Genomic DNA, 27,736 nt, shown 5'->3' with positions numbered 1-27,736 from the left:
TATTAAATATAAAACATTATGCATGACATTTCTTTTTGTCTTTGCTTTGTTTTCACACTTATGCACTTACAGTTGTGGGTGTGATGCCAAACTTGCCCTCTCCATCCACTAGCCCGTATTCAATGACAGAGAATAGGCCGGAGTCAGCATCTGTCGCACTCACACTCACAATAATGGTGCCGAGTGCAACATCCTCAAAAATGGACTTCTGCACACACAAACACCAAAACTTTGGTTTAAAAGTGTCTTACTGTATGCTCACCGAGGTTGCATTTATTTAATCAAAAATACAGTAAATATTGTGAAACATTACTACAATTTAAAATGACAATTTTCAATTTGAAAAGTTATTTATTCCTGTTATAGCAAATCTGAACTTTCAGCAGCAGTGTCACATGATGAGAAATCATTCTAATATGCTGATTTGCTGCTCAAGAAACATTTCTTATTATCAATGTTGAAAACAGTTCTGCTGCTTAAAATGTTTATGGAAACCGTGCAACATTTTTTTTTTTCCACAAAAATATTTTAACATAGTTTTCAAAAACAATATTGAAAATATTTAAAATACCATTTTTTAAAAATGTGAAGCATGACATAAAATGCAAAAGGAATATTTTCTGCACTATTTCTATACTGTGTTTCAAATTATTATGCAAGTGACATATCAGTGGGATTTCAGTACAATAAACATTTAGATTTTAGTTTTTCAAAGAAAGTGTTTGTTTTATTTCTCTGTATCTTTTTAGATAACTGGTATCAATCTCAGACAGGTTTGTTAGATAGTTTGCCAGGCCTACTTAGATAAATGGAAACCTTACTTAAAGATGTTGTTCCACATTATTAAGCAAGTCACAGTTCTCATGCAATATAGGGAGGAAGAAAGATTTTTCTGAAGATTAACAGCATGAAATGGTGCAATGTTGTGCAAAAGGCATGAAAACAACTAATATTGTGTGAAAAGTGAATGGAGATTATGGACCTTCATCATAAGATTTGTGAGTGATTTAAAGCACAGCAGAACTCAGTCAGATAAAGGCTTAAAGTTTCTGTCAAACAAGTTAATTGTATTAAAAGGCCAGAAAAAAAAAAAAAAAGCCATTGTTGAGCAGCAGGTATTTGAAGCTCCTGGTGTCTCTGGAGTCTCAATAACCTCTCCATGCAGGCTGGCAGTTATGTGCAAAATTGCATTTCAGCCACCCCTAACCAAACCTCACAAAAAGAAACATTTACAGTGGGTGTAGAAATACATTTTCAAACAGTTTTATTGCTGTGGTGTTTTTTGCTGCATGGGATATTGCATAGTACATTGTATTTCAGAAGGCATTGTCCTTCCTTTTATACCAAAGCTGAAAATGGCCAGTTTTGACTTCCACATATGTTACAGAAGTCATTTCGACACCCTCAGAGACCCTAAAGGGACCTTTCATCTCAATTCCCAATATTCCAGCCCAAATCATCACCCGCCAGCTCCCTGCTGATGTCTCAGTCTTGTTGGAACATGGTGGCCATTCACTAACCATCCAGAAATCCATCCATCTAGACCATCCATTGTAGTACGGCATTCGTCAGTGAATAAAACTATTTAAAAATGAGTCTTTATGTATTTCTAAACCCACTGTAAATGTTTCTCTTTGTGAGGTTTGGTTAGAGGTGGCTAAAATGCAACTTTACGCACAACTGCCAGCCAGCATGGAGAGGTTCTTTAGACTCCAGAGACACGAGGAGCTTCAAATACCTGTTTGCTGCTCAACACCGGCTTTTTTTTATAGCTGTACTTTTAATACAACTAACTTTCCTTAAAAATTCTGCTGTGATCTAAGTCACTCACAGATCTTATGATAGTTTGATAATTTACATACACTTTTCACACAATATTAGTTGTTTTCATGCCTTTTACGTAACTGCACTATTTCATGCTTTTCATCTTCAGAAAGATCTTTCTTCCTCCCCATATTGCATGAGAACTGTGACTTGCTTAATAATGTGGAACAACCTCTTTAAGTAGGGTTTCCATTTCCATTTCCATATGTCACTTGCATAATAATTTGGAACACAGTGTAGATCTAGCATATCAGTGACATTGGTCATACCTAATACTAACATTTCATAATATCATATGCAATTAAAATGTTGCATTAAGTTATCAAAAAGCAACACAGAAGCATTTTCACTAAAGTCTCAGACTGTTTCATCAGAATTAAAATGCTTCCTGAATACAACTGGGAAAAAGTAGCCTGATTCTCTGGTCTGTGCTGATATACCTGATATAAAGGTTGTTGAAAGACTGGGTTGTTGTCGTTGACATCAACAATGCGCAGATAGACAGGAAGTTCAGCGAAGCTAGGAGGTGTGCCGTGATCCTGAGCACGCACCGTGAAGTTCAACCACTGCACTTGTTCATAATCTACCGTCCGATTGGCCACAATTTTACCTGTGGATAGTGATATTGAAAGACATCCGCAATTTAGTTTGGATGAAATTAAATCGGCAAGATGTTTTATAAAATTGACCCATTTTTCAAATTTCAATCTTTTTGGGTTTAGAGTTAGACCACTGATTGGTCAATAGAAAGGTTGCAGAAATGCAAATGTGCAACCTGTAGATGGGTCTTCAAGTCTTATATAGTCTCCACGGGGCAGGTGCAGGAGCTGGTAGATGATCTGTCCATTGGGTCCTTTATCAGGATCAACAGCCGTCACTGACAGCAGTGTGGTACCAGGCACAGCACCCTCCAGAATCCTCTCGGAAAAGTTTGCCACCCCGAAAGGTCGAAAACGAGGAGCGTTGTCATTCACATCCAGTACGTTGATGGTCAATTTGGCTGTGGAGAGACATAAAATTTAAAGGAGTTGGAGAAACAGCAAATAATTATCGCCAGGCTGGTTTAAGTTTATGGAAACCATAGGAAGGATAACAATCAAACTGGTTGGTAACCACCATGGTTTTTCTGGCAAAACCAGTTAACATTGTTGGTCAAGCTAGGGTTAGGGTTGTGGACTGGTGGGGACATGTCATCCAGCATACAGAATACATGCTAGTTCTCTCAATAGAAGCAAGACAAGAAAAAAAAAAGATTGCAATATGATTGTTCTTAAATGGAGAAAAAATTTCAATAGATGAAGAGAAGAAAACAGGAAATAGGGAAAGACAGAAAAAAATAAAGTAGACAGAAAGATCTTTCTTACCGTTAGGTACACTGACTGACATATCAATAACATCACTAGCGTTGTCATGCACTGAAACGATGATCTCAAAAGTGGCAACCAGCTCTCGGTTCAAGGGGTTTCGTACAAACACAGCACCTGAGAAGATGGACACAAATATTAAAACAATAGAGCACAACAGTGTTAATTTTATCCATAGAAAATAGATTATTAATAAAAGCGTATAGTGTTTAGCGTCTCAGGAATATCAGAATGATCAAACCAACATTTGAGATGCTGTGCAATGAAACTAATCCACTGGTTAGTTCAGTCATCCAATCACATCCTCTGTTGAGGCAAAGTTACGTGAGTTTTTTGTTGTGAGGGATTTATTCTGTGACGTCTCAGAGGGCTGAAAGAGCAAGAAAAAATGTGTTATAACATAGTTTGTAAGAAATTATTGCTTGCCTGTGTGAAAGTCAATCCCAAACGACTGCTGCAGCCCAACCACTGGATTATTCCCATCATCCTTTGCTTCCACAGAGATGATGTAATACTCCAGACGGGGTCGTAGATCAGGGTCCTCGGCGGTGAGCGTAGCTACGACCTCTCCAGGTGGAGTTGACTCGTTAACGCTGATCGTCTGTACAGGCCGTATGAAACGAGGACGAGAGTCGTTGACGTCATCTAGAACAACAGATAACGTTGCCGTCCCCGAGAGAGAGGGCGTGCCTCGGTCAGTTGCTATGACAACCAGACGGTACGAGCTACGCTCCTCTCTGTCCAGTGTAGCATTGCCGACCAGAACTGCACCAGAGAGAGCGTCAACAACGAAACGGTCTTGAGCACCAGTGTCTAACCTATACTGCAGCCAACCATTAGAGCCGGCATCAGCGTCACTCGCTGAGAGCTGTGTTACTACCACACCTGAAAACACACACAACATAACACACCTTTAATACAGTAGTATGAATGCATGTATGCATGTATGCATGTATATATATATATATATATATATATATATATATATATATATATATATATATATATATATATATATATATATATATATATATATATATATATACACACTCCCGTTCAAAAGTTTGGGGTCAGTAAGAATTTTTTTTTTTTTTTTTTGAAAAGAAAATAAAGAAATTAATACTTTTATTCTGTAAGGATGCATTAAATCAATCAAAAGTGACAGTAAAGACATTTATAATGTTACAAAAGATTAGATTTCAGATAAACACTGTTCTTTTGAACTTTCTATTCATCAAAGAATCCTGAAAAAAAAAATATTGTACACAAATATTTTGTACAATTGTAAACAATAAATGTTTCTTGAGCAGCAAATTGACATATTAGAATGATTTCTGAAGGATCATGTGACACTGAGGACTGGATTAACGATGCTGAAAATTCAGCTTTGCCAACACGAGAATAAATTACATTTTAAAATATTTTCAAATAGAAAACTTTAAATTGTAATAATATTTCACAATATTACTGTTTTTACTGTATTTTTAATTAAGTAAATGCACCCTTGTTGAGCAGACAAAACTTCTTTTAAAAACATTAAAAATACCGTGTGTGTATATATATATATATATATATATATATATATATATATATATATATATATATATATATATATATATATATATATATATATATATATATATATATATATTATAAAATCAATAGGACACTGATATTTCTTCATTTATTATTGTATTATTATTTATATACAATTATATTATTTATTAATATTTTTATATTTTCAGAGGCTCTTTAATAAATATTTTATGTGCTTTTGTCGTTCTATTTTTAGTAATTTTATTACTTCAAATTAAACATATTTATTCAGGTTAATAGCCAAATTTCGTTTTTTGTTTCAGTTTTTCATGTAATATTTATATTTATAACATTATAACCGTATTTACACAATAAACTAGTGAAAGTGAAGTGACGTGATGTGTAAATGAAATTGTATACATTAAAAACATTCATAAATAATAAATAAATAATACATTACTTATAAATATTAACTTAAATATTACATATTATTATTAAAATTATTATATTTATTACATACATATTAATTTATTATTAAAATAACAATAACACACACTCCCACTCCCATTATACTGTAATAGGGACCAACAAACAAGATTAAACTAGTTCCTCTACCAGTTAATCCAGCTCCATCAGTCTCTCTCACCTGTGGGGCTGTTCTCTGGCAGGTGTACAGTGAAACTGGATGGACTGAAAACAGGTGGGTTGTCGTTAATGTCGAGGATAGTGATTGTGAGTGGAACGCTGCTGTTTAAACCTCCCACATCCTCCCCGAGCAGAAACAGCTCCACCCGCGGCACAGAGAAAGCCTCCCTGTCCAGCACAGCACCCCCACGCACTGATACCACCCCTAGAGACAGAGAGAGAGGGGGTGGAAGAGAGAATGTGTCATGAGTGGGAGTGGTGCTCAATTACAAGAAACTTGTGGGTGTAACTCAGAGGTGGGAGGACTGTTATCATGTACATCTGCCACCACAGAAATAAAAAAGTATCTGCATGTTAAAGGGTATTAAATGTAAGACATTTTCAGTGTAAAAAAAAAAAGAGAAAAGAACAAATTTAAGATCAACTTTTCAAAAAAATATCATATTATAGGTGAAATCCATTTGATGTTAAAATACTTTCTCCATTTAATATGCAGAGACACCTATAAGTCTACTGAAAAATGTTAACTGTAAAAAAAAACACATTGCTCTGTTCTTTCGAGCATCCCAACCAAGATGACATAGCAACACTGACTCGTGTCTGTTTTTCAACCAATGGCAGACGGGCAATGTTTGGGAAACATGTTTGAAAACAGTTATTATTGCTTTCTCTATTTTGTTTGGTGATGTTCAATAAATTAAAAATAAGTCAGTAGAAACCAATGAACTATCATAAACAGAAAAAAAATACTACATCAATGTGATCCGTTGAACTTAATATTAGTCTCTTAATATTATATCTTGAAACTACTTTTTTAAAAGATTTCTTAAAAGGATAGTTCAGCCAAAAATGAAAATTCTGTCATCATTTACTCACCCTCAAGTTGTTCCAAACCTGTATGAATTTCTTTCTTCTGCTGAACACAAAGAAGATATTTTGAAGAATGTTTGTTGTCAAACAGTTGTTGGTCCCCAATGACTTCCATAGTATTTTTTTTTCCAGACTATGGAAGTCAATGGGGACCATCATCTGTTTGGTTACCCATATTCTTCAAAATATCTTCTTTTTGTGTTCAGCAGGAGAGAGAAATTCATACAGGTTTGGAACAACTTGAGGGTGAGTAAATGATGATAGAATTTTCATTTTTGGGTGAACTATCCCTTTAAGGCCTTAAATAGAAACCCTGAAGGAAAACAAAATGAACACAACCCCTAACATCTGTCCTGAACTTCTGACCTGTGAGGGAGTCTATAGAGAAGAGGTCCACTCTGGCTCCCAGGAGACGATACCTCACCACTGCATTCATCCCAATGTCTCTGTCCTCTGCTAGAACAGGGCCGTTCAGAATCAACACTGTGGTGCCTGATGGACAGAAAGAGAGAGAGAGAGAGAGGGAAGTTTGGAGATATTGTTTGATCTGATGGTGTTAAATGAGTATTCATCTTGTATTTATTTCTCCTCAGTCTATGTTATATTAGTCAAATATTATCAATTTGACTGCGCTGACACTCTCTGATGAGAACAAAACTTGAACTGAATTGAGCTGGATGACGACACTATTATCTTCTGTAGAGCTGCTTTTGAAGTCGTTTCATCATTAATGAAAAAAAAAAAAAGCTTCTTACCTTTCTTTGAAGGGACAATATAGTCAAAGCAGTCTTTCATTTGTAAGAATCAGGATGTGGTTAGTGAGAACATTTGGTACCTGTGAGCGAATTTTCACTGATTTCGCCCCTGTAGCTGGTCTGAGTGAAGATGGGCCTGTTGTCATTCACATCCAGCACAGTCACTACCAACAACTCTGCGTCCTAAAAAGAGAGAAAAGAGTCTCATTGCGGTGTTCACCTGGTCGTGATATTCACAGTCTGTGAAACAGATATTCACCCCGATATGCTGTTTTGTGTCATGGTATTTACCCTGCGTGCGATGCGAGGGTTGTCTGGGTTGTCTTTGACGGTGATGGTGAGGCTGTATTCAGCCATTCTCTCTCTGTCCAACGGCCTGTTCACATGAACCACACCTGACTGGAGGGAAGAGCACATCAGTCTGTACATTACTATCTATTCTTTCCCTCTGCTGTTTTTGTGCTAATGTCTCTTACCGTCTCATTAATGTAGAAGGCTCCATCAGTGTTGCCGGCAGTGATGCTGTACGTGAGGAGAGCGTTGCGGCCGCTGTCAGAGTCTTGTGCCCGCACTTGAGTGATGGAGGTGTGAATCGGTGCTCCCTCGCTCACGCTGGTGTTATACGGTAAGTTAAGCAGGATGGGGTCGTTATCATTAATGTCCAACACCTGAATGCCCACTACCACCTGATACAGAAAAACAAAGCCACCACATGAATTATGGGAAATATGTAAGTGATTCATTGCTTACTAATTCATATACAAGATTAGATTTAATGTGGCTTGAAATATATTCTATTTCTTTTTGATATTTTGAATCTGTGCATGCTTCATGGACTAATTTTGCCTACGGACGAGGATTTTGAGGGATTTTCTTTCAGTATTTTTAACTGCGGTAAAGAATGGAAAAGAAAACAGCTGCGCGATTTCAGGAAAAAAATCTAATTGTGATTTTTCTAATGAAAATTGTGATAAAAATGCTCCAGGTTTGCTGTGCTCGTTTGTAGGGCTGCACAATTTGGCCAAGAAGTGTATATATGACTATAAAATAAAAAAAAAAATTAAAATAAATAATAATAATAATTATTATTAAAAACATAAAAACTTCATTATTAAAGTCATTATTTTTGTTTTGTTTTTGCGCACAAAAAGTATTCTCGTCGCTTCATAACATTAAGGTTGAACCACTGTAGACACATGGAATATTTTAATGATGTCTTTAATACCTTTCTGGACACTGAATGTGGTAATTTCGTAGCTTTCGATGGAGGATAAAAAAACCTCTTGGATTTCGTCAAAAATATCTTAATTTGTGTTGAACGGACGTCTAACAGATTTGGAACGACATGAGGATGAGTAATTATTGACAGAATTTTCATTTTTGGGTGAACGAACTCTTTAAATATTATTATTACTATTAATATCACTATAGTATTTTATTTATAGTATAATGATTTTAAACAATAATATAATCAATTATTTTATTTTACAGCACAACTCTAAAGTTTCAGTACTAATAACTAATAATAATTTTATTTTCTTCATTTTCAAACCTTAAACCATGAATCCGCGAATCGCACCATAGATTCACTCTGAAACACGCAGTGCATATTTTAAAGTAAATCACAGCCTTTGTGGTTGGAAGATTGCACTGAGCCATATCGCGATTTCAGTTTTATTTAGATCAACCGTGCAATTTAGTTTGATTAGCTTAACTATAAACACAAATGCAAAGTGGTTTGTGGTGTCAAGACGCAATTTAGTGTGTCCCAATACTGGTATATTTCCACATACTCAAAAGTATGTACTTTCCCAGTTCATACTTTTGTGCGTAGTAGAAGATTATGAACTGAGATGTGTGTGTGGGTGCATACCGTAGCGCTGAGCGCTGGCGTTCCCAGATCTTTGGCAGTAATGGTGATGTTGTAATATGTGATAGTTTCTCTGTCCAGCTCTACATCTCTCCTCACTCTCAACTCTCCCTCAACTGATGAAATTACAAACTCATCTGGGAAAAAGAGAGACAGAAAGAAACAAAGACAGATAGAAAGGAATAAAAACATTTTTACCACAGACAAAAAACACAACAAATATCAACACTAATACTTTTTCTGATTGGAACAGAATCAGCTGTCCATCACACACACACGCACACACACACACACACACACACACACTTTTCAGGTCCCCTGCGGTGATGCTGTACTCCACTTTTCCATTGGATCCAGAGTCAGCATCCGTGGCTTTAACGGTCCAGACACGTGGACCCGGCTGACCCTCTGTGATTTCAAACGGACCTTCGAATGATCTCGGGAAGATGGGTGCGTTATCGTTCACGTCTACAACATTCACCTGGACCTGCGGTACAGGACAGTGTGTGAGTGTGATATAAAGGAATCATGAGGATTATAAATGTGTGCGTAGTAGACGTGAACTCACTGTGGTGCTGGAGGTCAGTCTAAACTGAGGTATAGGACACTGATCTGTGGCTGTGATCGTCAACACATAGTGACCACTACTGATCTCATAATCCAGTTCCCTAAAGACCACAATCTGACCCTGTGAACGCACACAAAAACACACACACAATGAACACGCACAGCAGTGGAGGATCATTCTCAGGAAACACCGTCATTTGTGAGCTATCAAGTCTTTTTTGAAAGATTTGGCAAGGATGCATTAAATTGATCAAAAGTTAGAAAAGATTTCTACTTCAAATAAATGCTGTTCTTTTGAACTTTCTATTTAGCAAAGAATCTTGAAAAAAATGTATTAAGAGTTTCCACAATAATATTAAGCAGCACTGTTTTCAACATTGATAATAAGAAGAAATGTTTCTTGAGCATATTGTAAATCAGCATATTGGAATGATTTCTAAAGGATCATGTGACACTGAAGACTGGAGGAATGATGCTGAAAATTCAGCTTTGATCACAGGAAATACATTTTAAAATATATTCAAATAGAAAGCAGTTCATTTAAATTGCAATAATATTTCGCAATAAAACCGTTTTGTATTTTTGATCAAATAAATGTAGCCTTGAGAATCAGAAGAGATGTCTTTCAAAAACATTTTGAAAATCTTACTAACCAAAAACTTTTGAGCAATAGTGCAATAAACAGGATACTGAACACAAATAATTTTTAAAAATTAAATCAATTTATATTTTGCTTTGATTGACATTAAAATATCATGCTTTCACTGCCTATGTAGTATTATTTTCATATTTGAGAGCGAAATATCACAATATTTTTGACCACGTTTAAAAAACAAAATTTCTTTTTCAGTCTTTGCCAGCATTGCACTACGTTCACACTTATGTTGCCATTTCCAGGCTCAGATACGATCAGGTGTTGTGTTCTCGGGTTATTATGCAAATTAGTTATCTATGCACATTCTAAGTATATGAATTCAAAAAGAATTCACATTTGGCCAAGCAGGCTGATGGGATTTCTTACATTTTTAAACCGTAACCTTTCCAAATAACATTATTAAAAAATTCCCTGAAATTTTCAAGGTTTTCTAAGAAAATACAAACGCAGCAAGTAAAATAATCCAATAACACCAAACACATCAGTGTGTCTAAACCAGTCCTTGTTTCCTGCCTGTCGCTCTCTGACTGCCTCACCGTTATGCTATTGATCTGGAACGTCTGGGCCAGGTTGCCCCTGGAGATGGCATAACGGATGGTTCCGTTGAGACCTTCATCAGGGTCGATGGCAGTAACTGTGGCGATGATGGCTCCTACAGTGTTTGGCCCCTCTCTGAGCTCTGTCACATATTCTTCCTCCGGAAACTCAGGTGCATTGTCATTTTCATCAATTATATTCACCCACACAGTGGTGGATGTCTGTGGAAACACATGTGAATTAAATACTTTTTAACATTTTACAGTAATAAGTAGGGTAATCCAACAGGACAGATTATATATATATATATATATATATATATATATATGCGCCTTTTACCCCGGTGCGCCTTTAGCCCCGCTGTACCTATGTACAGCAGGGCTAAAGGCACACAGGGGTAAAAGGCGCATTTGATTTTATTTTCCTCTAAACCACTAGATGGCACAAAAACGTGTCGCAGCACTTTCCTAAACATCCGCTTTTTGAGATGCACGTGGACATTTGCCTGATCCTTGACACGTTTGCGGGTAGCTGCGCAAAGTTGATTCTGCACTAATAGTGCAAACTGCGCTTATAGGTGGAAAACAGTGCAAACTTTGCTAAAGTGATTATTTTGAACAGTTATTAACTTAGACATTATTCAAAACATATTATTTTAGTGAAGGTATCTGTATCAATACTTTATGCCCTTTGCCCCATGCTGGTGAGGCCCAACTTGCCACCTAATACATTTATAAGATTTTTAAACAAAACAAACCACTTTTATGATTTATTTTCACACAAAATCTGTTGCCCTTTCAATGTACCCAAAATTCTGCAATCATACACTATGGGAGTAGTGAAATACACATTTTTCTTAAGGACCCTATATATACAGTATATATAATGCACAACAAATAAAAAAAACGTCCCTTATAAATAAATGTAAGAACAGTGGCAATGCATTGAAAAATAACACACTATAACTACTATAGGTGACACTTTATTTTACAGTGTCCTTGTTACATATGTTACATGTAATAATTACACTGTAACAAGGACACCATAAAATAATGTAATCCTACTTTAAATAGGTATACTTTTATACTGTTTATCTAAGTAAATAAATAAATAAAAAACATACAGAATTTGTATTTAAAATTGTAAACATGATGCATGTCTAGATAGCAGGGCAATGGATGAAAGCATTTGCATGTTTTCTTCTGAACAGACTATGCACCAGTGTGGAGAAACCTTTATCTCATGGTATCATAGTGAACTGGCGCAGCAAGTTTGAATTACATTTGCATAACCTGATGGTGTGTGCCGGAGGTTATTGATGTGTGCATGTATGCTATCAATAGGCATCCAAACTGATACCATGTCTCCCTGTAAAACTCACTCAAGCAGTTCTCTCAAGTGCAGAACCCGAAATTTGGTCAGCTATGATGACAGATTCTAAATATGATCTCAAAAGAAACATAGTACAAAACCCAGTCATCTAAAGTCTGTATAAAACAAAAATTTTATTATAGGATTAAAAAAAGGCTAAGCCATTTAAATTATTATTGCAGAATAAACTTCCAAAAACATACAGAGAAATGTGGAATGTACTATTTCAATAATTTAAATGATAGTAAAAATTAATTATATTACAAAAAATAGACTTTAAAATGTAAATTATAATTGGTTTAAAAATAATTATTTTAATACATTTAAAATAGAAGTATAACTTTAATTTTACCTGTAGTATTTAAAGTCTAGTCAGTGGGAGGAGTGATTTGAAGGGAGGGGAGGGGAGCACAGACTGAGTGAAGTACAGATTCTTGTTTCTGTGGTTCACTTCTGATGATTTAGAGAAATAACTTACTGCAAGAGCAGCTGAGTTCACAACACACGGGAATAAGAGGAAGACTATATAAGTTTTCTGTCATAACGGCTGGAAAAATTGTAGAGGACTTTGGACATAAACTGAAGATAGGACTGATGGATGTATTTTGGGCTCTCTTGCTCTGCGTTCATTTTCTAACTGCAGTTAAAGGTAATTCTTCTCTATTTCTGGTCTAGACGGGGTCGTTCATACAGAACGCGTTCTGGCGTTGTTGCGTTTTTATTTTAAATAGCTCTTCTGTTTGCAGGTGCGTCAAATAGACGCATTTCGCCGTTGTGTCGGATTTTGCATTTTTTTTTTTTAGGGTTTTAACATTGTGGTTCAAGTTTTAAAACGCGTCTCGAGACCTCCGCGTTCTTTTCAATCCCATTGCGTTCCGAGCGCGTGCTGCATAAACTTCCCAGACTCTGACATTTGTTTACGTGTAAAACGTCCTCAAGGCTGTTTGGGCGTGAGTCAACTTGTTTCAAAACTGAAAAATGACAGTTCTTTCTCTCATTTTTTGGCCTGAATTCAACGTTCAACTTGTACAAAAGCCGGTCATCTGTCATAGTTTGTGATCGATTGTGAATCACATAGCCTACTAACTTACTCTGATTTACAACACGCTACTTTACTGACATTTAGTTCAGTTGTTCCTTTTTAATTTTCTGCTCTGAAACCGTGTCATTTTGGTTAAGCACGTATAAATTGGTGGAATCATACCGAAAAGAAACCCAATGATTCGGTGTATCCAGTCGCTGAGTTTAGGCTCTCTCGTGCGTTGAAAATATCAACCGCATTTACTAATGCTGTTGCAGTGACTACTTGATTCATGAATATTATACTTTAATGTGAGGTTTAACCCTACGTTTTAGCCAAATTTAGCTGATTGGCTCAAACGTAGGGCTGTAGTTAGTGTGCGTTGGACATCTAGCGAATCCTAGAATGGTAAAGACTTGGCTTGTATTAATTTAGTTGAAATTACACTCATATACGTAATATTCATAATCTAGTTTGGTCAATAATGTGATTCCCAATTTACTTCATCATCTACTATACGCATTTGGACATTATTGTACGATAATCACGCTGTTGTCTTGACAAGAATATGTTACAGAACAAATCAGTTGACACAAGAAAAACACAAATAGACTCTAAAAAAAATAATATTTACATAATGTGTAATGTGGTTTCGTCAGAAAACTGGAACACTTTATCTGTCATATTATTTTACTCTATTTTTAATGTAGTAACTGTCTGAGCAGAATTTGATTATATATCCAGCTTTAACTGGATACTTCGTTCCTCATTTACACAAGCTTCCCTCAGCCAATCAGAAGTCTAGAAAATTATTAAGTTATGACGGTTTTATATATATATATATATATATATATATATATATATATATATATATATATATAGAGAGAGAGAGAGAGAGAGAGAGAGAGAGAGAGAGAGAGAGAGAGAGAGAGAGAGAGAGAGAGAGAGCTTTAGTTTACAGATGAATTCGATAATACATAGACTATGGCTGGTTCATCATTTAGCTAATATTGATTTAATATTGAGTGGTTGGTCTAAAGGTAGACAGTGTGAGGGGTAGATGTGGGTCTTCAGGAAGTGGCAGGGTTTGTGAAGCTTGTTCCCAGGGGGAAGCTGTTATTAAGTATCCGTCAGGTCAGATTTCCATACCAGGGGGTATCGATTCAATGCTCAACCATCTCTACATCCTTATCACAGTGAGGAGGTGTGATCTTTCTCAAAAAGCCTGATGGTTTCATCTTAACCAGGCCTGAGAAATCAGCATATATAGAGAGACAGGGAGACAGACTGAAAGCATCCCAGATGGAATGAGACAGGGAGGCTATCTGTGGATACTGCTCTGGGATTACATTCTTGACCCCCTGGGTTTGTAAGTCCCAGCAACATCCAGAGTGTCTTCTCAGTAAGAATACGAAGGGGACAAAATGATCAACTTAGAACTAAGAGAAAAATAACACAAGGAAGGAAGGATGATGAAATAATGAGCATAAATAGTGCTTGCTAAAGGAAACATCACTACTGCTCATTGTTCTTGACTCTTAAGACTGGTACACCATAGCAATGGTGCCTTTTTCCAACCTGCTCCCATGATTTCAAATTCTTTACTTTCATAATAATTTCTACAAAATATGATTGATTTTTGCTTCTGGAAACAGTCCAATACTCCATAACTATAACAATTCTTTAATGCGTGAAGCCGAGGAGTTTCTGTAATGGTAGGCAGATGCTTATTTGCAGGAGGTTTCAGGTAAACTGGGACGGTCCCTCACAGTCATGCTCTCTGCAGATGGGAGGGGAGTTCTTAGACACCCATGGCTTTCATTAACACTTTGTAATGAGGCTCTTACACAAACAGCAATAGTGAGAAATGAGACCAATACATGGAGGTGGGGGCTGTAAAACTGACTGATAATCTTCCCCTCCATCAAAGCTCTTAAATTTAATTTGAGAACAGTGTCAAACTTGGTTTAATGCATCTCGTTTATTATGTGACACTGTTTTAAAAGAAACTATGATCAGTGAATGACTTAAAGCTATATGTGACCCTGGACCACAAAACCAGTCACAAGTCGCAGGGGTAGATTTGTAGCAATAGCCAACAACACAATGTATGGGTCAAAATTATTGCAAAAATTTTATGCAAAAAATCGTTAGGGATATTAAATAAAGATCGTGTTCCATGAAGATATTTTGTAAATTTCCTACTGTAAATATATCAAAAATTGCTCTATGCAATGCTAAGGACTTCATTTGGACAACTTTAAAGGCGATTTTATTTAGATTTTTTTTGCACCCTCAGATTCCAGATTTTCACGGCCAAATATTGTCCTATCCCAACAAACCATACATCAATGGAAAGTTAAAACCTATTTATTCAGCTTTCAGATGATGTATAAATCTCAATTTCAAAAGTTTTCCCTTATGACTTGGTTGTGTGATCCAGGGTTACAAATTATAAAATGTGCACTATATTTTAATTGTGTTTTTTGGCGTCCTTTTTGGTGTCCTTTGGGATCTTGGCAGTGTAAATAAGCATTTCCTAGTAATGAAAACAAGCTAATCTCTCTTTAAAGATGTTTCGATCTTTCAGAAACAATCATAGACATTGTTTCTCTACAAAAATGAAGCAGATTCTGGATGGTGGTGCATGTCAGTGACATGTAAATATGATCATACAAGGAGCAGGATGGACACTGATGTCCATGTAAATTCAGTGGCACAGATGATTTTGTGTTGACGTCACAGATAAGCACAGATAAACACATTTGCAGACAAATATCCTCAGGCAGGAGACTTTTTATTATTACTTCTCTCTCTCTCTCTCTCTCTCTCTCTCTCTCTCTCTCTCTATCTCGTAGATGAGTCTGAGAATGTTCTGGGCTCAATTCAAATTATGGTCATTGACAATATCCAATCATTCAACAAATCGTGCTTATGTTGTTTTGAACCCTTCTTGAAAGAATCAATAGCTTTTTGTGCTTTTAAAGCAACAGTTTGGATTGGCTCTGCCTCCAAAACACTTTCTAACGCGCCTTTGATCCAATCGCGACCCGGTACTCTGTCAAGAGAGCAGAGTAGTATTTCACATCCAGTCACAACAAAGACATGTTAAAAATGCCGGCAGCTGTCAGAGCGGATTCCCAGCACAGGATTTCATGGGGTGGGAAATGGAGCCCTGAACCGGATAATTACGAACGCTGATTGGGAATATGAGGACGGATGAGGTTTATAGGGAATAATAGGGCAGGAGGGGTTTGAACTATATTGTGTCTGTGAGAGACAGGAACGGACACACCGCCCTGAACTGAACTTTATCACACAGATGCCGTTTCCTATTGCTCTTCCTGACACACACACACACACACACACACACACACACACACACACACACACACATACAGATTTAAGCTATGTACATTTAAGTCAGTCAGGGCATCTTAAATAAAGAAGCATTAGCACAGACTGCACATTAAGGTCAACTACACATGTATTGATAGTAGGGGGCGGCTCAGACTGAATGGCAGCCATGCATTCAAGCAGTCAATATCTGGGTCAGTCATTCATAAATATAGGAAATATTTATCCATTCATGAGAAATCAGGGTTTTTCCCATTTCATTAGCCTTGTAGATAAACATTCAGCTCTGGTTCATAGGGTTTGTCTGTGCAATTAGGGTGTAGGCCTGTTTTGTCTATTAGGAAACAATGAACTCAGTGCCACCCTTATTTTCTACAACACACACACACACGCACAATAAAATGAGCACAAAACATTATAGTCATGGATAGAAGAAACAATAGCAGCAGAGGACTGACGTCTAAAATGACACCTGTTGTTTGTTCACTAATGTATCGGAAATGCTTTTCTTCCACAGAGCACATCTGGGTTTCACAAAGCTTGTTTTTAATTTAAAAAACATTTTTCCCCCCCATAAATTACTGTTTTAGTAGTTTTAGTATACAACTGGACACATAAGCAACATTTAATGTGACTGGAGGAACAAAATTTAGAAAGGCACAAAAAAAATAAAATAAATTTGTATATAAAACAAAAGTTTGGTATGGCAGTTTTTGCATTAACTTCTAAATCCATTTCTACTCCAATTCGATGTTAAAATATATTCATTTACACAGAGGCCGTCATAACTTGTTTTCATGACAGATTTATTTAAACGTACATTAAACATACACATTAAATAATCAATATGGGTTAAGTAAAATATAATGAATATTTAGGCTAATATAGTGCATGTATGTAGCAAAAGAGTTAATTTCTCTGAACTAACAAGCTGTGGACACTAAATGGCATTTCTGAGGTAAATGCTACGTGACATTGTTTACTAGCTGTTTCGTTGATGTCTTTTCACTGTTGAAACACTGATTGAGCGATTAAATGGGATACATTTCAGTAAGTTGTACTGTATCTTCCAACATACCTTCAGATGTTCATTTAAATAATTTTCTAACTAGTATTAATGGTGGTTAAAAGTGGTTAATGGGCTACAACTCTGTATTCGTCAGTACACGTGAACCGAAAATTTAAGGTACGAATACGTGTATCCTTGCACCCCTAATATATAATAATATCTAACAAATGACTTTTCTATTGACACTCATACACTTTTAGTTGTGTGGCTTAAAATTTGACACTGATTGAACATTTTTAAGATAAAGACGAATGCTAAAATCCTAGCCACAAAGTCACTACTAAATGTACTAAACAAACTCTGACAGAGATGCCAATGTGGTCAGCTGACTGTAAGTGCTAAACTTACAAGTACCAAATGCACACACTTTATAAGGAAATTCACTTGGTCAAATACAGATATTGCATTATGTCTCTGATCTAATAAATAAATAAATAAATGGGTTGGCATTTAAAATTAACAGTCAAATTGAAAATTCAGAATTTTATGCTGTTTGCATGTATTTCCGTTTTTCAGGGGAATTAACTTACAAAAAGCCATACAGTTACAGTCTCTACTGATATATATGTTAGTAGAAAAGGGTATTTTTAGGTTTCTAAAACATTGCACATCTTTGTTGTTAAATGTAAATGTTTTATTTAAATATAAAATCCCTATTTTCTCTTTCTGTCTCTCCAGCGAGCGGTGCGCATCACTCTCTAAGTGTTTCTGTGCCCCATCGGATCTACGAGTGTGCTGAAGGGGCCAACGTCACCCTGACATGCATTCAGTCCGGACCCAAGGCTAACTCAGAAGACAAGCTGTTTAACACATGGATCTTCACGCCTCGCTCACAGGAGCGCTGCCAAAAGGGCGTACATCCGCGTGGGTCCGGTCGCACCAACCACTCTCTGGGAGTGGAGTACATCAGCGGTAAAAAGTTCTCCATCTTCTTGCAGAACATCAAGCACAAGGACCAGGGCAAATACTGCTGCCTGCTTGTGGACTATAATGGCAAACACAAAGTCGAGCAGGAGGCCCATGATTTCATCTACTTGAGTGTGGTGCCATGTAAGTGAGCCAGGAGAGATGTCAGGTGTGACATTTATATATCTCCTTTGTTCCTGTGTGATTTTAATTTCACATGTTTCCACAGCAATGGCATATACTCACAACAGCAGCCTGAAGTGTTTGGAGTGGTCCCACAGTCCTTCAGATGGTACGATCAACACCACACAAATAATACAGAGGCCCTAAAATGTATTAGGGCACATAAGTCACACTTAAAAATGCAAATCAAGCCAAGAGGAATCTGCAAACAAATTACACAACAGATTTTCTCTGAACTAGCTTCCATTTTTGCTCAATGAAAGTTCCCCTCAAGTTCACAAGTACAGTGTTCAGAATAAGACATGAGCCTATTATACAAATGTCGGTGTTGTAAATGACACTCAAACTCTATTTCAGTGCATTTAACACCTAGTAAGACTAGACTGCGAGTAGTTAGTGAATAAGATGCAACATGGTGTACAAAATGGGACGGCTGTTTAGTGAAGTCAACCTTAAATCTAATGTTTCAATCTGTAAACCTCAACTTTTCTGCAAAATGTTTTGGCTGAAAGATGTGCTCGTGCTATCTTTTTTTTAATAATATGCGCAAACTGGCATTCATTCATTTTTGTCTAAAGTGTCTAAATACTTTTTGGGCTGATTCACTACAGATTTCTTTTCTTTTTCAGACTCAGTGGCTGAAGGTCTGGCTATCGCAGCCTGCGTAGCTTTCATTCTGTGCCTCCCTCTCATATTGATGCTAGTTTACAGACAGAGACAAACAGTAGAGCGTCACAGACGTGAGTACACACACACTCACACACACACGTAGACTTAGTCATGTATTGCTCATACACTTACTCTGACCTATATTGTGCATGAGAGAGCGCTGCACATGTCCTGCACTGCACAGTCTGCTGATGGCAGTACAGTAGCTATACTAATTGTTTTAAAGAGAATGCATTTCCTTTCTCACTGTGAACCATTTCCTGTTCCTGTTTTTCCCCAGGTTCACATGAGCTGGTGCGTATGGACAGGTGAGTTTCCACAGTGACCAAAATACTCTAGACTCAACAAGGGATATTTAGATGAATCTCACAAAACCATGTCCAAATTGCATTTCACCTCAAAAATAATATAAATAAAAATAATTACATCTTAAAAAACAAGATAAGATTTTTTTTTTTTGTATTGCAACATTATTTTTAATGATAATAAAGTATATTTTCCTTCTGAATTCCTATTACAGAAATGCTTCCAGATTATTTATGTATTTATTTTTGCAATTTGTAATATTCTCAATGGTGATTCTTATTACTGTATTTTTATAATAAAGTAAAACATTTCTATAAATAAGCATAAAGGCAGTACAACAAATGCTACAAGTGTGTTTTAAAAAATTAAATACTTGATTATTATTTTTTGATCATTTACTATGAGTGATTATTTTTACATGAAATAATTTTGTAATGAGAATTTGGGGGAAAATGTGCCTGTCATGAAAATAATTTCATAATGTAAAAAAGAATCTTAAAGGGCATATTGCAGGTTAGAGCTTTAGTGATTCAATGTATAGAAAAATAATGTATGAAATAGATTGTCTTGAAAAAACACGCATAAATACGCTACATAGGCTTCTGGAGTCGTTTTTTGTGAGAAAATTTTACTTCCGCGTCTGAAAAATGCCCAATCGGACGTGACGTCACTGAAGGGAACGCGATCAATATAAACTATAGGAAAACAGTGGATCGCAATGACAGTTCGGACGCTGAGGAAATTGTAAATGCTTATTTATACTCGTATAACTAATCACAGCCATACAATTAACCTGCTGTGTGGTCAAAAGAGCAGGGACAGGCCAGAATTAGACAGAATAACGGTCAAAAGAAACAAATTGAGCTGTTGTGTGAGGAGAAGCAGTGGAGAACAGGACAGAGACCGGTGTTAGCTTATAGATTACGTTAGGTAACGACATGTGCTCAGATCACAATATTGTACAGATTATTATCATGAATCAGGCAATAGCAAAGCTATTGGTCATCCAGGAGTAACTGATTAGGCTAATGACAGAAACGAATAAACTTTGATCAAGCGTATGTCACACGCGTTAATATCCGTCCACACTAACGTTACGTGATATAACTGTTTCTCATCACGACTGATTTGGTAGTTAGCAAATGTAATAATCAAACACAAAACTTAAAATGTGCACCGTAAGTCTTCATCGAGCTGCATCTCTGACGGATCCGTGATCATGTCTCCCGCCGGCGGCCAAACATATAGTGTTAACTTACTGTATTTCATGTTATCCTTTATTCATTAATTCTGTGTTATGAGTTTATTCCGTGCCCATTCACTGATAGTGTGAGGAATCATGAGGCCATGATTATGTAGTTGTGTGAACTTGAATGTGAACTATAAGTTTACATACATGTAGGGCTGGGCGATGTATCGAATGCTTTTGTCACGCGCATTTCTTCAGTAAAGCCGGTTCCCTGATTACCGCTAAATCGCCATCACCTGCTTTCAAATGAAGCGGCATTTAATAGACAGAGCCGTAGTTCACTGATAAGACACGCAATATCGCGTTCAATATCGATATGTATCGCCGTCGATATTGAACGCGATATTGCGTGTCTTATCAGTGAACTACGGCTCTGTCTATTAAATGCCGCTTCATTTGAAAGCAGGTGATGGCGATTTAGCGGCAATCAGGGAACCGGCTTTACTGACGAAATGCGCGTGACAAAAGCATTCGATACATCGCCCAGCCCTACATACATGGCATGAAATTGGAGTATTTACATTACCAGCACATCATTCAAAACTGTTTTGTGTAAGTGTGAGACTGTATGCATGTGTACATAATTTGTATTCATCAGTGTTGAAATTGATTCAAGTAAAAACGGCGAAGCATAGCGTGTGCAAGTTTATTCATTTAATATAATCATTTACAGAAGTATTACAATGTTGAACTCCATCATATCGCCAGGATGATAATCCTCCAGTCTAAAATGAACGCAGATTGAACGTTTTTCGAAGCACATGCAGAAGTGAAGTCCGTCTCTTCACCTGCACAAAACAAACCCCGGCACAGAAGATAGCAGCGTACTTTTTCTTGTTAGTAAACCTCTGGACTCGATGTCCTGACAGGCTGAAGTTTGTGCAACCTCCACAAACACAATAATTTACCATGACGATGATAAATAGAATACAAAAACTACCAAAAACACACTGATTCACGGCCGCTGTTGCTAAATACCAATATATTCTGCACTGAATCAACATTGAGCTCTGCGAACATCTCCCTGTAGTGACGTAAAATGACGCGACGCTGAAAAAACAAGCGTTTTTTACAGAGACCGTCACTTTATCTACTAAATTAATGCCCTTATGTCTCGCAAAACATTTTTAAACCCTGCAGTACCTTTTTATATGGAATTTTTGTACAAGGTTATATATTCATCTCGAAAAAAATGTTAAACCTGCAATATGCACTTTAATGGTCCTAATAGCAGGTTAATTGTTCTATATTTTTCAGGTATTTATATGCAAAATATGATTTCTTATTCTTTTTTTTTTTGTGATGAAACTTGTTTCAAACATTCTTGACAGGTTTCATGAGATTCACTTGTTATAATATATATTTTCATGTATTTAATAAATACATATATACAAATATTTTCATTAAACCTCTCTTTCTTTAGTGAAGCACAGGCACATGAGAACCCAGTGTTTTTGGGCGATTCTCCACAACCTAAATCCCGCACTGTATCCCAAATCATGAGGCAGTCATCTGAAACAGGACGCCACCTCCTGTCGGAACCCGGAACTCCGTTCTCCCCAAACATACATGGGGAATTATTGTTCTTCCCAGCACAAGGTACGACACACAGACAACTCCAAACAGATTGCTAAAGCTTGTCACTGCCACGCAGATCTGGGGAACCACTACACACACAGATACACACATGACGATGGTGCTTAAACATAGGCAATCTTAAACAAATGCTCAGACACCACACAAACAGAAATTGTTTTTGTTGAATTTTCTTTTCTTTTTGGTAGGCACAAGCTGTACCCACACGGTTTCAGTGAAAAATTAACACGCATGCAAATCTGCACACAGTCTCGTGTGTGTAGATGAACGTTATGAAGTCCAGCTCGCTCTCCACATAGACACACGCCTCCACTCTCCTTTTAACATTTAGCTCAGCGGAATTTACAAAATGTCAATTTCCTCTTTTCTCCCTCATTTCACAACAGTCATTTCTGCTTCTCTGATGGCAAGCTGGATTCTGAGAAACTGAGAAAGTGTGTGTGTATACGTGTCTACTTTCATGTGTGTTTCTTCATTATACATGACCTGCTGGCACATACAGACAGTTCTGTTTTCCTACACAGAAACATTAATGTCAACAGTGAACAAGTTTACAACCCTTTTACTTCCTTAAAGGGATAGTTCCCCCGAAAAATGCAAATTCTGTCATTAATTTCTCACCCTCATGTTGTTCCAAACCCGCAAAACCTTCATTCATCTTCGGAACACAAATTAAGATTTTTCTGATGAAATCCGAGAGCTTTCTGATTTCCATATACACAGCAATGTCATAACCAATTTCAAGGCCCAGAAAGGTAGTAAAGACATGTAATGTGACTCAAAGTGAAACAGGATATTCAATGATAAAGATATAGGGTGGGGCTTAATTTTATCCTTTGGGGATTGATTGGATCAGGAAAAGTGGGTGATACATATGCCAGCTGCAAAGGAAAGTTTTATCCGAGCAAGTTATTGTATTCTGATAAAGTTTGGATGTGAAAGCAAAAGGCTTTGTTTGGCCTTTCGAAAATGGATGAAATTAGGAATCAGAGGTTAAGATTTATTTATAAATCTGTTCCCAAAAGTTTCCTTGTGCACAATGCATTTTACAGAGGACAGCTTCCTGATCCTGTGTGTTTGCAATTGTTTAAAGGTGCCCTCGAATGAAAAACTGAATTTATCTCGGCATAGTCAAATATCAAGAGTTCAGAACATGGAAATGACAAACAGTGAGTCTCAAACTCCATTGTTTCCTCCTTCTTATATAAATCTCATTTGTTTAAAAGACCTCAGAAAAACAGTCGAATCTCAACATAACACCAACTGTTACGTAACAGTCGGGGTGTACACCCCCAATATTTGCATATGCCAGCCCATGTTCCCAACATTATGAAAGGCATTAGACAAGGGCAGAACATCTGGATCTACACAGGTGAATCAACAGACTAGGTAAGCAAGCAAGAACAATAGCGAAAAATGGCAGATGGAGCAATAATAACTGACATGATCCATGATATCATGATATTTTTAGTGATATTTGTAAATTGTCTTTCTAAATGTTTCGTTAACATGTTGCTAATGTACTGTTAAATGTGGTTAAAGTTACAATTCGTTTATTACTGTATTCACGGAGACAAGAGCCGTCGCTATTTTCATTTTTAAACACTTGCAGTCTGTATAATTCATAAACACAACTTCATTCTTTATAAATCTCTCCAACAGTGTAGCATTAGCCGTTAGCCACGGAGCATAGCCTCAAATTCATTCAGAATCAAATGTAAACAATATAACAGTATACAATACTCACATAATCCGACGCATGCATGACGAACACTTTGTAAAGATCCATTTGAGGGTTACATTAGCTGTGTAAACTTTGTTTATGCACTGTTTAAGGCAAGCACGAGCTTCGTGGGCGTGGAGCACGAGAATTAAAGGGCCAGTAGCCCTGAATCGGCTCATTTATAATGATGCCCCAAAAATAGTCAGTTAAAAAAAATGAATTAAAAAAAATCTATGGGGTATTTTGAGCTGAAACTTCACAGACACATTCAGGGGACACCTTAGACTTATATTACATCTTTTTTAAAAAAAGTTCTAGAACACCTTTAAACCCTTGGAAGCTGAAACTCGCGATTATGGTAAAGGGGGTTACATTTCCAACACACTCTTGAGGTGTTTGGCCAATCAAAACGCACTGGGTATGCTGGCCAATCTAGTGTCACTATACCAAAATTTTGACTTTGATACGATACCCAACTTAAATATCACGATACCGATACTACACGATAAACAATACTATGGCAAAAACCTAAAACAGCAGCAAACATATGACAGAACTCTTTTCTTCACCAGTGAGCAGCTGATAATTCTGGATTTGAGCTTCATTGCCATGAAGTTAGAGTTAGATTTAATATAATTTTTAATGTTTATTATTTTCATGCTCAATAAAATTGTAAATTATTTGCTGTTATGCTTTTTTTTATACATTCAGGTGTTTTTGACAGTAAGATTACTGTAAAAAATTATATTACTGAAAATAATTAGAGCAATGTTATTAAAGCATAAATTGGTTTAAAATAACTATATACCCTTGACATATTTATGTATTTTTAAATTAATTTTATTTTTGCAACCAGATATCACTTATTAAACTTAGACTCAATAATACACCTCTTTGCGGAGTTCTGCTTGCATGAGTAAAATAAATAAATAACACTCATTTAACGTTTGAGAGCATAAACATAATGCTGGTATCACATTCACTAACCTGTTGCTCTTTAAATTCTTTGTACAAATCGGGATGTTTGAATGAAGAACCGCACCGTTTTTAAAAGCAGGGTATCGCGATACCTTTCTAGTACCGGTATATCGTGCCACACTAGGCCAATCAGAGCACATTTATGCCGAATGCATAAATGTAAAATAGTTATGGAATGACATAAATCTACAATGTTAAAATACATATTGCATAACACAAAGCTCCTACCACATCCCACCAAGACCATTCATTAACACTAAGCTGCAAAAACATTAAAAATGGCACATTTACTTATGGACTTTCCACACAGCCTGGAGACATCACTCATTTCATATGTAAAGTCATTACACAATCATAACAGAGGGCGTTTATATAGAAGTGTAAAAGGGAGAGCAGCAAAAATAGACTTGTTAATTCTAAACACCAGAGAGAGGATGGTCATGTAAAAATAAATGATGGCGGTGCAAGAAACCTTGCCTAACATTATAAGCAGACTTTATAGCCCCTTTTAATCATTTTACTTTTACTTTTGCAGATCCCATTCCTGAGTCTCCCAACTTACTGGAATAAGAGATGTCACATTCACCCCATCATGCCTCTTTTCTTCCTGTCTTCTGCAAGGCTGATAAGGAGAGACCCACCCCACCGAAAAAATGGCAAATGAACTCAGCTCTTCGCTATTACGATGGGACCCCTTATCTGGTGACGTCTGTGTCTGTCTGCTGATTGTCTTTGAACGGGTTTTCGAGAGAAGGAAATTTCACAAGTTAGGGCACTAGGGAGAGCAAGATCACAGGGCATTTTTAAGAAGAGGATCCAAATATGTCCTTGTGTGCCATTTGAGTTGAAAATTTGAATTCAGCTAAGCTGTTTGCACACATTTTTGCTTGTCCTGTACTTTGTGTAACAGTCACACTGAGGCTTCATTTGCACTTAAATGATTATTTTTCACTCTTCCTCTCTTCTCTAATCTGTCTATTCCCATCCTCATCTCACTTTTCCACTGAATCATTCTATTCATCTGCTCTCTTCTAGAGGTCAGGGATGTATTAATACCTCATCTACTCCCGTTTTACCCGTCTCAGTACTTTCTAAATACCTACTTGCTCAATACTCCAATACTGCCAAAGTACTCAGTTATCACTTTACCACTGAAATGACGACGGTGCTGGTCCCAGATTTGGTGCTCGGCCAGGGAATCTGCAGATCTCAGAACTGGCCTGCTTTTCCATTGACTGGAGAGCTGAATGATGATGCACATGACAGTTTGTTTCAAAGTTTAAAAACATATTTTATTTTTGAAAATTAGTATCTTTATGTAACGGACCCAGATTGGGGTCAGCACCTGCATTGTATCGGAGGAAAAGGGATGTTCTCAGTACACTCACCGTTAGACCTGCTAAACGATGGGCTATTTTAAACCCTTTTATGGTGAGTGTGGTGCTTTTATGATATATGTAGCGTGTATGATGCATTCTGTCAGAATGAGTGCAGTTTTTTGTGGTAATTTTGCATCGTGGCAATTGAACACAATGCCACTCTCTTACATCTCCTACGTCACCTGTGGCTTTAAGGGTCTGAGGGCTCATAAAAGAAGATTTTATATCTTTTGTACTGAATTTTTATATGATATATTTGTATGTGTGTGTGTGAGTGACAGAGAGAGTGTATATTCATTTTCAATTAAATTAAAAAAAACAAAAACAAAGAGCTGGTAAATATTTTCAGGAAGCTTAAAAGTTGAAATCCACTGCCAAACAGAGTGCTTTGTTATACACTTTGCTTTGTGTATGAATGAAAGATTTGTTGGTGAATGATTGCAAATCCACACTGTAAATATGCTGATAAATACGCCACTTTACCAGTTTTTTTTTTTTTAACATTTGAAGTTGCACATGTGCCTGTACAAAGGTAGCACCGTATATGTAGCTCCAGTGACGATGCTGTGACACAACTGCTGATTCCATTTGCTTATGTTTCTTTTTATGAAAATACAAATAAATAAAATGTTCTAGTGAGAGTTGAGTCCTTGTGCCGTGTTTATGCAATAAATAATGTCTTCGACCGCACAGAACTGCCTGAGACAGCAGACGGTCCACTGACGGGTGATGAGGCCTCTAAACTATTATTGGAAACTTGCCCAAAATCTACTAAAAAAAACTGGCCTCTTCTGTTGTTCAAACAAGTGTACCATCTCTCTATTTAATTGGAATTGTCTGAAAGACAACATATCCCTAAATTTAGTTTCAATCTGTTGCTTTTTGAGAATTCAGCATCTGAGATACGGCTCTAGAAAGTGGATCCAGACACTAGAGGCCCAAAAGTCACACTTGATGAAACCTAGACCGCTGTGAGGTTCACAACAGGAATCAACGAGCTCTTAAGAGTGCAACTTCCTGTTTCAAAAATAAGGCAAGTTGTGGTTTCCTGTTTTTGCTGTTTGGTTGTTCAGACTGGCTTTTAAAAAGCAAGCTTAGTATCTTATGTTTAGTGTCAAAAGAAAAAAGAGGGAAAAAAAACAGTTAAAATCTGTTTACAAGCAGCTGCAGAAACTGTTTACAAGAAGCTGTACTAATGTAAGGGCTTGATCCATTGGGATCTGAATAGATCATAAAATGTAGGTTATCATACTATTTTCCCCCATCCATGTGGCCTTGGTAATGTCAAGAAAAAAGAATAGTACAT

At 36.7% G+C, this 27,736-nt stretch overlaps 2 protein-coding genes across 2 annotated transcripts in view; one reads left to right on the top strand and one right to left on the bottom strand.

Annotated features, from left to right (window-relative positions):
* cdh23 (cadherin-related 23) overlaps positions 1–27,736 on the bottom strand; it is a 256,259-nt gene that overhangs the window by 12,071 nt on the left and 216,452 nt on the right. Inside the window, exons 37-50 of the mRNA XM_067386032.1 lie at positions 10,623–10,844; positions 9,433–9,552; positions 9,171–9,351; positions 8,868–9,001; positions 7,471–7,680; positions 7,286–7,393; positions 7,075–7,177; positions 6,606–6,731; positions 5,371–5,574; positions 3,615–4,073; positions 3,189–3,305; positions 2,600–2,824; positions 2,265–2,434; positions 71–208 (exon numbers count right to left, since the gene is read on the bottom strand). Of these exons, the coding sequence (XP_067242133.1) occupies positions 71–208; positions 2,265–2,434; positions 2,600–2,824; positions 3,189–3,305; positions 3,615–4,073; positions 5,371–5,574; positions 6,606–6,731; positions 7,075–7,177; positions 7,286–7,393; positions 7,471–7,680; positions 8,868–9,001; positions 9,171–9,351; positions 9,433–9,552; positions 10,623–10,844 (2,517 nt within the window). The remainder of the gene's footprint in view (positions 1–70; positions 209–2,264; positions 2,435–2,599; positions 2,825–3,188; positions 3,306–3,614; positions 4,074–5,370; positions 5,575–6,605; positions 6,732–7,074; positions 7,178–7,285; positions 7,394–7,470; positions 7,681–8,867; positions 9,002–9,170; positions 9,352–9,432; positions 9,553–10,622; positions 10,845–27,736) is intronic.
* vsir (V-set immunoregulatory receptor) lies at positions 12,434–27,091 on the top strand. Its single transcript, XM_067386031.1, has 7 exons — positions 12,434–12,643; positions 18,120–18,491; positions 18,577–18,639; positions 19,160–19,270; positions 19,480–19,507; positions 22,178–22,353; positions 25,587–27,091. Exons 1-7 carry the CDS (start codon positions 12,589–12,591, stop codon positions 25,619–25,621), a joined length of 840 nt encoding a protein of 279 aa, XP_067242132.1. The 5' UTR covers positions 12,434–12,588; the 3' UTR covers positions 25,622–27,091.

Source organism: Chanodichthys erythropterus, chromosome 5, assembly GCF_024489055.1.
Source record: "Chanodichthys erythropterus isolate Z2021 chromosome 5, ASM2448905v1, whole genome shotgun sequence".
Taxonomy (NCBI): Eukaryota; Metazoa; Chordata; class Actinopteri; order Cypriniformes; family Xenocyprididae; genus Chanodichthys; species Chanodichthys erythropterus.
The sequence above is the reverse complement of the archived record's forward strand: the minus strand, read 5'-3'. Positions and strand labels throughout refer to the sequence as shown.

Excerpts from the sequence above, each read along its gene's own strand:
- vsir (XM_067386031.1), top strand. The coding sequence starts at position 12,589 with ATGGATGTATTTTGGGCTCTCTTGCTCTGCGTTCATTTTCTAACTGCA. Across the intron at positions 18,640-19,159 it reads GTCCCACAGTCCTTCAGATG|ACTCAGTGGCTGAAGGTCTG; the intron begins GTACGATCAACA and ends TTTCTTTTTCAG. Across the intron at positions 19,508-22,177 it reads GAGCTGGTGCGTATGGACAG|TGAAGCACAGGCACATGAGA; the intron begins GTGAGTTTCCAC and ends CTCTTTCTTTAG.